Here is a 12,646-nt window from a genome sequence, read left to right on the forward strand (position 1 = left end):
AGAAACAAAAAAAATGATATAAAACCATGAAGTAAATTTAAGAAGTTTAATTCTCTTTTACAAAATACCTTATGTATGACTTCTCCTTAAGAATAAAAATTTAGTGGCTTGTTTACAAAGACAAGGAATAAAAAACAATTACAAATTAGAAGTTTAGATTTAAAATCAAGAATACAAAATAATCACTAGAGCAATATATTCCTAGAAAGACTATTTTGATGCTTGGCATATCCTACAGAAATCTTCATTTAACTGATTGCAATAGGAGGATGAGATTCCACAAAACTCAATCTTCATCATGTCATTTATTTCTATTATGACACTTTGTTCTTATTCTACTTCTCTCATCTTTTAAAATCCTCATATATAATCAAGGTTCTCATTATAGAGCTTCTATGTAATACCCATCCACAAATTTCCATCCAAAACCTTGTGTAACTTCAAAAGTAGATACAATTTCTATATTCAAGTATTATAAACATTTTTTTTGTATTTCATGATAAAAATATTCATCTGGACATGATTTTATTCAAGGTATCCTTATTAAATTATTTTACCTTTTGATTTAACTTGTCCAAGGTAAATTATTAAGTATTTATTGAACTTTATTAATGAATTGATGGTAGGGATCAAAAAATTATCCTAAAATTTAATCTTCTTTCAAGAGATTGCTAGCCGCAAATGACAATTTTGATGACCTTATCAAATGACTAATTTGGATCTTCATATAAATTAAGACTAATAATGAATCTTGTAATTACAAGAGAGCTAACCAAAGAAATTGGCCTTAGAAACTTACATTCTAGAAGAAGTTTGATTCTAAAATAGGGATTAATAATTTATTCACCATATTTGAGTGAAATTGATAAGGTGAAACTAAATTTATCATAGCAAAGAAATATATGTTTTGGTGATTAAAGTGATGCAAAATCATATTTGTAAGAATCTACCTTAGGGCATAATTTACCCAAGACCAAGGAACTCAAAACACAAACACAAATTAGACTAGAGTATGATTAGAATAACTGTATAGTATTCAATTCTATGTACAAGTACACTAGGAGTGCCTCAATATAAAGGCCTCTGAGATGCCTCGAAATTAGCATCATGATAAGTCCAACAACTAGGTACATGTCCACCAGATATGGGTTATCCTCCATTATGCACGAAAGTAAGTGCGATGATGTGAGGATAAGCCTACAAAGGTGAAACATGCACATCAGTGTTGTAGACATCATGTGCTAAATTAGGAGTGCGAAAAAATGTGTTGTCCTACATGACAACTTAATGAATGATGCAAACTCCTGTGGTGTAGACACCATGTGCATAATTAGAGTTGCGTACTTCTATTTTGTCTACATGACAACTGTAGAAGATGCACAAACTCCTAAGTGTCTCATAAAGAGAAATAATAAAATAATGCACTAACCTAAGTAAACTTAAGTAAAGTGTAAATAGTAAATACCTATTTACACCAACACCCTGCCTTAAGTGCAACTTAAGGGAATGCACTTAAACTCACTAATGCATAATGGGTCCCAACTACTAGGCCATGTTAGGTACCCATGTACAAAAGCAATGCTAAAATGATGCAATGCAATCTCTCATAAAGCAGAGAAAGAGGGAAAACCTCATGGGAAAAACCCTCCTCCAAAAAGAGAGATAAGTACAATAGAGAAAAAGAGAGAGATAAGAAGACCTCATAAGAGGAAAAAAATCCCTCCTAGAAGAAGAGAAGTCAAGGGACTCCCCTATCTGCAACATCCCGCACCCCTAAGAGATCTCGTAGATGAGAATACTTGACCTTGGTGAAGGGTTTGGTGAAAATATCAGCGACCTGCTCTACTGTAGGACAGTACTGAAGTACAATGATTTGCTCATGTATTAGCTCTCTAATATAGTGCATATGAACCTCAATGTGCTTTGTCTGCTGATGCTGAACTGGATGATTAGAGATTTCAATGGCACTTTGATTGTCACAATGAAGAAATGTCAGCTTAGGTAGATTGAATCCAAACTCCTCCAGGATATGCTGTAACCAAAGAGCCTCTGTAGCTGCATTGATAGCCCCTCAATACTCAGCCTCTGTGGAAGAAAGAGAAACATTGTTCTGCTTCTTACTTTGCCAACAAATAGGGCCAGAACCAAGGTGAAATAAGTACCCTGAAGTAGACTTTCGAGAATCTAAGTCTCCTGCATAGTCTGAATCTGTGTATCCAATCAACTGAAGCCCTATACCTACTGCATAATTAATCTCATGTGTATGTGTACCCTTGATATAGTGCAAAGTGCGCTTGGCAGCCTTCCAATGAAGCTCATGAGGTTATTGCATAAAGCATGAAACCATACCAACTGCAAAGGCAATATCAAGGCATGTGTGTGTCAAGTAGATAAGGCTCCCAACTAACTATCTATATAATGTCGCATCAACAAGTGGAGTGGTACACTTAGCCTCTAGCTTGACACCTGATAGGAAGGGAGTAGGAGCAGGTTTACAGTCACTCATGTGAAACCGAGAAAGAAAGCCAAGAGCATACTTGGGCTGTGAGAGTGAAATCCTTGTTGAAGACTGTATATCTCAATGCCAAGAAAGTAGTGTAGCAATCCCAAGTCTGTCATGGAAAATCTGTCCTGAAGAGAGGTCTTGACACTGGTTATGATGGATGCAATGCTCCCTGTAATGATCAAGTCATCAACATAAAGCACTAAGATCAAGTGAGAGTCATGCTTTTGGAGAATGTAAATATTTGAATGAGAATTGCATCTCCTAAAACCTATTGAGAGGAGAAATGAATCCATTTTGGCATACCAAGCTCGAGGAGCCTGCTTTAAACCATAAATAGATTTCTTTAATCTGCAAACCATAGTAGAATCCTGTATGAACCCCTATGGCTGCTCCATATAAATTTTCTCATGAAGGTCATCATTCAAAAATGTGCTCTTAACATCCATCTGGTGTACAACCCATCCTTGAGCTGCAGCAATTGCTAGTGTTAGGCGAATGGAGTTCATCTTGGCAACTGGTGCAAAAGTCTCTATATAGTCAATACCTGGAACTTGCGAGAAACCTTTGGCAACTAGTCTAGCCTTATGTTTATCAATACTTCTATCCGCTGCAAATTTGGTTCGATAGATCCACTTGCATTGAACCACTTTTCTTCCCTTAGGAAGGGGAACGAAGTCCCATGTGTTATTTTTCATCAATGAATTGTATTCTTCCTCTATAGCTATATCCCATTCTGGAATCCCTGATGCTTCCTTAAAAGACTATGGATCTAAAGCAATGGCTATGTATGCATGTGGAAATGACTTGTGCTGTGACCTTGTTCTTCGAGTATCTGAAGGATTTCCCACTAATGATCCTGCTGCATCAAGAGTTTGTTGTGCCCAACGAGGTTTAGTGGAAGAAGATGAAGGAATGTCCTCAACTGTTTGTTGACCCTGTGAAGGTGGTGTCCTGCGAGTCAAGGTTGGAGGAATTTCATCTTCGGTGTCACTTTCATCACTATGATCACTATCCACATAGGAGGAAGAAGGAGGAGTTGAAGAAGCCAAACTTGGACATGTCTCTTCAAAATGAACACTCCTCTCATAAAAGATTTCGTGAGTCTCTAGATCCATTAATTTATATGCCTTGAGATGATTAGGATATCCAACAAATATGCATGGTTTGCTCTGTGGTTCTAATGCCTTACGCTTTTGTGGAGGTATCCTCGCCCATGCTGGAGAACCAAAAACTTTGAAGTTCTTAACACTTGGTTTCCTTCCACACCATGCCTCAAAAGGTGTTATTCCATCTAAGGCCTTATGCGGACTTTTTTTTTGAATGTAGTTGGCACAACACATGGCTTTAGCCCAAAACACTTGATCGAGAGACTTATGTTGAAGCATGCAAGTAGCCATTTCCTTAAGGGTTCTATTCTTTCTTTCAGCTACACTGTTTTTCTGTGGCGTGTATGCAACTGAATGTTGAAGATCTATCCCCTCATGTGTGCAATAGTCTATAAGTTTGGAGTTGACATATTCTCTGCCATTGTCTGTCCTTAGTATCTTGATGGCTTTCCCAAATTTCTTCTCAACTTGAGCTTTGAATGTGATAAAGTTGTGAAAGACTTCACTCTTATGACCAAGGAAAAAGACCCAAGTGTACCTTGAAAAGTCATTAATAAATGTGAGAACATAGCGGCCCTTACCAAAAGAAGGTACTGGAAAGGGGCCAGCTATATCACTATGTACCAATTCTAGAACAAAAATTGCCTTCCAAGACTTCCCCTTGTCATATTTCTCTTTAGGATGTTTACTTGCTTCACAACCTAGACATACTGCTTCTGAAAACTTGACTTGAGGTAGACCAATGACCATTTCCTTGCTGCTTAATTGTTGAAGGTAGCGTAATTAAGGTGTCCAAATATTTCATGCCATAGTTTACTTTGAGTGTTTGAATGAGTCAACAAGGCAAGATAGATGGACTTAGGCACAAAATGTGAGAAAGAATAAAGTCTAGTCTCATGGATTGCCTTTCCAATCGCCACCATTGAATCATCTTTGAGATTCTTTACCACTACTATGTCAAGGAGGAACTCTACTTTGTTGCCACATCCATAGTGAGTGATTTGATAGATGGAGAGAAGGTTGGTGCTAAGGCTAGGAACATGAAGTACATCCTTGAAGATGCCATTCTCTAACTCAACATTCCCTTTACCTTCTACTTTAATTTGAGTATCATTGCCCACATAGATGTAAGGTACATTTGAAGTTTTTAAAAAGGAAAATTGCTTCCTTGAAGCACCCATGTGATGAGATGCTCTAGAATCTAGAACCCATTCCTCCGGATTGTTTGTACTTGCAACTAAAGCTTGGCCCTTGCCCTTTGAAGTGGTTGAAGAACCCCTGTCTTTGTATGTATTAGGAACATCAATTTTGTGTTTCCTCATAATGTTTACCAATTCATCAATCTGCTTATCTTTGCACTCATGTTCTTCATGTCCATTCCTCTTACAATAGGAACATGTTTTTTTCTCCTTCTTGTTGGAATTGTTCCCCTTTTGATTGTTCTTGGAAGAAGATTTTCCTTGTTGTGAAGAAGAATGTTGAGTGGAAGAAGATTGACTTGTGGAAGATTGTTGTTTTGAGGAGGATTGTTGTGTGTCATCTTGTGGCTTGGCCTTCCATTGCTTCTGCTTCTTGTTTGAGTTTTTGCCACTTGAATTACCTTCATTTGCTACCAAGGCTTTAGTTTTGGAAGACTTGAGAATTCCCATACCCACTAGATTGTCATGTTCTAAGATCAACATTTCTAAGAATTTCTCGAATGAAGGCTTAACATAGCCACTACCCATTGTTAATTTGTGTGTATTAAAGCTAGAAACAAAAGGAGCATATTCAGATGGAAGATGAGTCATGATGTGTTTGATCATCTTTCCATCTTTAATGGGTTCACCACAATCATTCAGCTGTGTCCTATACATTTCTACTTGGGTAAGATAGTCTTTAATTGTGTCAAAATTTTTAGGATCCAACTTGAGAAGTTTATCCTCAAGTTTATCCCAAACATCTATTGGATCTGTAAGCTTCCTAATGTGAAATTTGACAGGATTAGAGATATTTTTCAACAAGGCTCCTAAGGCCATCTCTTGTTTGGATTCCCAATCTTCTTTACGAGCTTCGTCAGTGTAATGTCCCATTTTTTTTTGGAGGAATTAATTATAAAGTTATCAATTAAAATATATATATTACAAGGTAACTTTATAAATTAAATAATAATAAAAAGCTTCTAGAGGTTGCTGGAAGAAGCGGAGAAAAATTAAAAAGGGAGGCCGACCTATCAAGGAAAAAAGAATAAATAGGCATTGTGTAATGTCCCATTTTTTTTTTGGAGGAATTAATTATAAAGTTATCAATTAAAAATATATATTACAAGGTAACTTTATAAATTAAATAATAATAAAAAGCTTCTAGAGGTTGCTGGAAGAAGCAGAGAAAAATTAAAAAGGGAGGCTGACCTATCAAGGAAAAAAGAATAAATAGGCATTGAGGGCTCATTACCTATCATCGATATTTATTATTTCTTTTTGCTAATGTGCGTTGTGGAGCCTAGGGTTTCTGCAAGTAGTCACAATTGGCCATTGAGAACGAAAACTCTCAATTGGTACGCAATTTTGAGGGTGTGAAAGATCACCTGAATTATTGCAGCTGTGGAAAGGATATTTCAGTCCTTTCATTTGTGCTTAATTGCTGGTTTGGAGTTTCAGTTGGGGTTGCACTTTCACCATATCATCTTCAGCAGTCAGTCTCCAGTATTTGATCAATCCAGGTTCTTCATTTCAATCTGTAGTTGCAACAAGTTCTCAATTGTATATAGCTAGTTAGGGTTTCTCTATAATGTGCTATGTCATAATGTTTTGGTGCTGAAATTTACCATATCATTTGTAAAAACATTTGTTTTTTCATTGAATGAATACATTGGCACTATTATTTCTTTTATTTCAGCAAAATATTTTAGCAGTGTGTTAAATTTAGGGTTTGTTTAGTGGCCTATTGGTACGGGTCATTACAATCAACATCAACAGGAGGTTTCTTGGCTGCACCAGTGACATAACGCCATAAACCTTTTTATACTAATGGCTCTTTAATGTTTTCTTTCCAAGTAGAATAATTATGTGGAGTTAACTTTGAAAAAGAACCCATAATGCAAGAACACAAGATAAAGGAGACATAGTACACAGTACACAGTACACAGCACACAGTACACAGTACACAGTACACAGTACACAGTACACAGTACACAGTACACACCCCCCCTTTTCACTCAATCAAACCCAACCCCCCCCCAAAAAAAAAAGAGATTTTGGCACTTTATATATAGTACATTTACAATGGGCCACTTGCCAAAATGGACAAAGTGGACTTTCTAATTTTGCTGATTACAACCTCTGTATAGAGTACAAATTTGGACTATTACAATATAGCTCAAAATTACATCAATTGTGAAGCATTACAATGAAAAACAAGACCTATCTCTAAAAATTATACTTTTGTCCAAATAAGACTACAATTTGACTACAGATTTGAAAACTAGATGAAAAAATATTCACTTTAAAAAAAATAGAACCTGAAAAGGAGTTCAGATGAGCCCATACGATGCGTTTGGAGTTGCAAAACACAGGATTAGGCAGGCACCCTCACGAAAAATTATGATTTATGACCAATCCAAGCACCAAAACCATAAAAAAACTACACCACTGAAAAATTTAAATTTTTTAACCTAAAAAAAAAAAAAATTGTACCTGATTTGGAGTCTGTATGACCAAGATATGGCTGTTTGAAGTCAGGCTGCCAAATAAAAAATGCATCTGAAGAGGGGTCTGCAGAGGAAACCACTATGTTAAATTTGGCGTCCAAATGGCCATCTCATCAATTGAAGAATGCCTTGGTATGACGGTTAAACGACCATCAAATTTAGGCTATGAGACTGATGACGTCAGTGTCTGCTTGAGCCGATGATAATGTCACTATGTACGGCTGATGATGTGTTCTGGTAGGGATCCATACAGATAGTACAAATTTTGCAGACATGGCACGTTGCGTGGCGGCTAACTCAACAGGTGACTAGGATCCACTGTGGCAGTTGACTGTATAGGGGTACCCAGTTTGAGGTGTCCGCGTGTGTGCTATCTACTGTGCAGAGTCCTATCTGTGTGCCACATGTTGTGGCCTAATGAGGCCATGTGTCAATGTAAATTCAGGGGTGGCGTGGGCCTTACACGTCGAATTCATGCTGAAAGACGAAATAGCGATGGTCAAAATCTACTATTTGTGCCAGAGACTTTATGCAATATAGTCCCACATGGATAGTGCGCTGGGTTCTGAGGGTATTTAAAAGCCAATGCGTAGACATTTGAAAGCAAAAGCCATGGAGTTCCCAGTGGTTGGGAAGAGGTCTCCACAGGGTAGGTGTGGTTGTGCTGGTGGATTGTGGTCGCCAGTTATGCTATGTAGCCATAAATTTGTTGCCGACTGCAAGGTAGTTGCTAGTGTAGGCTTTGTGGAGCTGAAAAATACTGTGGCCCTCAAAAACCTGCGAAAGAAAAAGAGAATATTCCTTGCGAAATATTCAGCGGGCAGGCTTCAAGCTTGCGTGCAAAAAAAAAAAATCTCTGCCTTTCTCTGTACGCCCAATTGGGCAGAAAATAATTTCAAAAAAAAATATTTTGAAAAATACAGACAAATTGTAAAAAATTAATAGATCTGAAAATCAATTAATCAGATTGAAAAAGACCATACCCAGATTTGTAGATCGGGCCTTCGAGTTCCGATTTGCAAATTTTTTTTGCCTCCCGGTTGACTATGGCCTAAAATAGGCACATTTATAGTCAATCTTCGCTCCGAACACAATGGCGAGGTTCGCTTTAGCTCTAAACGCTCCCAATTGCAGCTAATGCTCTGGATTTGAATCGGGTCTCTTAGAGAGATGAAGCAACAAGGTCTCCAGTGGCTATGTGACGAGTATCTCCCTCAGCTCTGATACAATGTAAGAATCTTCCTTAGGGCAAAATTTACCCAAGACCAAGGAACTCAAAACACAAGCACAAATTAGACTAGAGTATGATCAGAATAATTGTATAGTATTCAATTCTATGTACAAGTACACTAGGAGTGCCTCAATATAAAGGCCTCTGAGATGCCACAGAATCAGCATCATGATAAGTCCAACAACCAGGCACATGTCCACCAAATATGGGTTATCCTCCATTATGCACGAAAGTAAGTGCGATGATGTGAGGATAAGCCTACAAAGGTGAAACACACACATCAGTGTTGTAGACAGCATGTGCTAAATTAGGAGTGCGAAAAACTGTGTTGTCTACATAACAACTCAGTGAATGATGCAAACTCCTGTGGTGTAGACACCATGTGCATAATTAGAGTTGCATACTTCTATGTTGTCTACATGACAACTGTAGAAGATGCACAAACTCCTCAGTGTCTCATAAAGAGAAATAATAAAATAATGCAAAATAATAAAATAATGCACTAACCTAAGTAAACTTAAGTAAAGTGTAAATAGTAAATATCTATTTACACCAACAATATTATATACAATATGAAAATCAAAGAGTACCAAGAGACACACTAATGTACTATGGTGAATATATAAATTTATCTTAATAAACTCATAGCTATCATGGTGAAAGTATTATGTGTATGCTAGTGCAATTAATCTAGTTAGATACTTGAAACCATGCAACTTTCTGAAGGTAGACAAAAAATATAGGAAAATATTGAATTGAGAAGTAATAGTAGTGGAATACATCCAAAGGATCTTAGAAGATAAAGAGAATGAAAACTTACCTTGGAGATACATATGAGCTACCATATACTCATTTTACTAAAAGTCATTTTAGGATTATTTCAAGATTCTTAGTCATAATCAAAAGTATCATTTGAGAACATATAGCTCATTATATACATTTACAAGATGTAGATTGCATATTTTAATTCATCAAACTCTTTGTTAAAGTGACTGTATCTAAAGCAATCGATGTTTAAAAAAAATCTAATCATTGTAAATGCAAAATACATGTGAAAAGAACATAAATATACACCTTCACCATCACAATATTATACACTTAAACTAAATCATTACATCAAAAAATTTACATGAATAAAGCTAATCTTAATATTAATAATAATTTAATAATTTAATAGTAATTTTTCATCAATTGAAAAAGACTATTATTTACTTCTTTTATGTATAGATACTAAAATTTTCATCTTAACAGATGATGTCAAGATAGTACCTTGAACGAGTCTCAATCTATATCTCTTAAGAGATGATGTCAAAATAGTACCTCAAATGAGCCTAAGTCCATATTATTTATATCTCTTAAGAGATGATGTCAAAATAGTACTTCAAATGAGCCTAAGTCCATATTATTTACATCTCTTAAGAGATGATGTAAAATAGTACCTTAAATGAACCTAAGTCCATATTATTTATATCTCTTACTCCGATAAATTCCAGCCTAAAGATTTATGCTCATATATTAAATAGCTACACAACTTTATGAGATTTCACCTCAACTATTAATCTTAAATAATGTGGTTAATAATAATATATTCCAACTTTGAAGATGGTTCATATTTTACTATTAATTACTAACCTTTTGTAGAAAAGGCACACCATTTTCTTTGCTTGGTAGGAAGTTATCCATCAGAATAAGCTTGTTCAACAAAATCAGGAATCACTTTCCCTTTGTTCATCTTACATGCATTTGGATTATTAGAGGGAAAAAACATTGAATATCAAAATTTGTACCTTCTCCATGTAATGTGTGGACGTCTCTCTCGTACCTAAAAAAGAATGCATAATTCCACTGTATTTGGCAACGATGATAAATTCTTTGGGAAGCCATTTTGCTCAGAGAGATCTGAGTGATGGTGATGGGAGGATTAGAAAAAGAAACATAACAACATGAGCTAGAAAAAAGAAGAAAAGAAAGAAAAATTAAGGTGTTTGTTGCAGCAGAAGAAATACAACCACTTGTGTTGTTTTCACATAGGTAGGTTGGGATGGAGATCTGCCTTCCTTTAATGGTTGAGAAATCGCCTTCAAACATGGCTGATGCTTATATAACTATAAAAAAGTGGCTGCCTGCTACAGCACGCTTAGAAGGACTCATTTTCATTCTTTTAGAGAGTTAGTTTAGCAGACCCAACAACCCTTCAAGCCTCTACTTCACAGAGCTTAGAACAAATCATAAGAATTGATCTTGTTTTATATATATATATATATATATATATAGTAGGATGTGAAATTTCTATTGAATATTTGACTATTTGTTACTTGAAAATTAAACTATAATTAAATGAGACTGAAAACTTTGCGTATAACTGACACAACCACAATTGTTTTTAGTAAATAGAAAATTATTAAAGCATTGGTCTATTCTTTTGTCAATTTCATAATCTACTTTGATCTTGGGAATATTACTATTGATTATTTGGTCGTTAATCTATTAATCAATATTGGGAATACAGAATAAAGAAAACTAATGGGTCTAAATGAAAAGCTTTGACTAGAACTACATACTGTCATTAAGTACTGATACAATCACAATTTTTTAATAAATTGAGAACTAGCAAACAAATTAGTGTCTTGAACATTGGCTTTTTTGTTGTGACTTTTGATTTCTTTTGATTTCAATATTCGCTTTGATCTTGTAAACATTATTAAAATGATGTATTCATTCTATCAAAATTAGTTCAACTCTTCAGATAGAAGGGAAACAATAGAAATGATATACAGCTCAGTAGAAGAAAACTTTCTGTCTGTCCAAGAAAACCACCTATAATCATAATAACAATCTCTCTCAGACACCATAATGGCTGAAGAGCGAGGTCAAGTTAAAGAAAACAATGGCCATGGAAAAGGAGAAGTAATTGTGGGCAGTTTTCTGAACTTCGGGAGTATCAGAAATGGACATATGGTTGACAATCATGGTAGAAAGGAGGGCAAAATAAAGAAGGTGCAATATATTTAGTAATCTCATTTGTAATTTTTTTGTAGTATTTTAGTATTTTCTTTATTTCTAAAAATATATGATTTGCATGATAAGTTTGTAGAAGTTTTTGAATGTAAGACTTCTATATAATAAACAAGGCAATTATAAGTCATTCATCATCAGTTAATCTGATGTTTCATCATCACGATCAAGAAATTCTTACAATCTCTTGAACAGATGAAACAATTTTTATATTTCTTTTCAGAAAGAAGAATCAATTTCTGTTTCAGCTGAGAGAAGAGCAATGGCATGTGTCAAATTGGAGAGAAAATTGAAAGAAATTTCAATGGAGGATGAAGAAACTTTGGTGGATATTGAGGAGTTTCTTTACTGTTATTCTCTTCTTACATCTCCTCTATTCATCGACATTGTTGACAGGTTTTTGGCGGAGCTTTTTGTTTAGTCTTTGTACTGGTAGATTCCTCGCATGATGTTTGATCTTTTTCCATGCAATCCAAAAAACAACTAAATCAATGTGAGCTATTAGAGCAAATGTTAGGCTAGACTATAATTAAAATGTCTATTGTTAATTGATTTTACATTGGGTCGCTGTCAACAATGTATTTGGTTTGAATTAATGGAGTGTGGAAATGTACAATGTAAGAGTAGACTTCAGGGGCATGATCGTGCACTTATTAGCTGTATCCAGTGAGAAATTTAATACGTTGTGGTATGGGAATAAAAAGTAGATTTTGGATTGATGAGGTGTAAAATTAGATCTATAAGTGTTTTTAGGCAATAGTGGGGTTTTTTTTCCCACAAAAGATTATAACAATTTGAATAACTATATATTTAAATTATCGTATATCTAGGAGTTTGAATCTTGGTAGACGACTTGTATACAATATACCCTCATTCTTATGAATTGTTCTCAATAATTAGACATCAATTTATATGACAGATTATTGCAATTTGAATAAGTATATATTTAAATCAAATGTGTACATCTAGGAGTTTGAATCTTTGTAGACGACTTGTATACAATATACCTTCATCCTCATGAATTGTTCTCAACTAGCTGGACTATAACCTTTTATTTTGAATAGTGATAGTCAATAGAATACATGTATATAAGCTTATAA

General features: G+C 35.1%; 1 protein-coding gene across 1 annotated transcript; it reads left to right on the forward strand.

The window, feature by feature from the left end:
• The first annotated feature begins 11,160 nt into the window (after window positions 1-11,160).
• LOC149551448 (uncharacterized) lies at window positions 11,161-12,263 on the forward strand. Its single transcript, XM_089789690.1, has 2 exons — window positions 11,161-11,528; window positions 11,770-12,263. Exons 1-2 carry the CDS (start codon window positions 11,385-11,387, stop codon window positions 11,965-11,967), a joined length of 342 nt encoding a protein of 113 aa, XP_089645816.1. The 5' UTR covers window positions 11,161-11,384; the 3' UTR covers window positions 11,968-12,263.
• The last annotated feature ends 383 nt before the right edge of the window (window positions 12,264-12,646 follow it).

The sequence above is a fragment of the Cupressus sempervirens genome, chromosome 6 (genome assembly GCF_028749045.1).
Source record: "Cupressus sempervirens isolate cs-2001-9-10 chromosome 6, ASM2874904v1, whole genome shotgun sequence".
NCBI lineage: Eukaryota > Viridiplantae > Streptophyta > Pinopsida > Cupressales > Cupressaceae > Cupressus > Cupressus sempervirens.

Coding starts and splice junctions, on each gene's coding strand:
- LOC149551448 (XM_089789690.1), top strand. CDS start 11,385: ATGGCTGAAGAGCGAGGTCAAGTTAAAGAAAACAATGGCCATGGAAAA. Junction 11,529..11,769: donor AGGAGGGCAAAATAAAGAAG/GTGCAATATATT, acceptor ATTTCTTTTCAG/AAAGAAGAATCAATTTCTGT.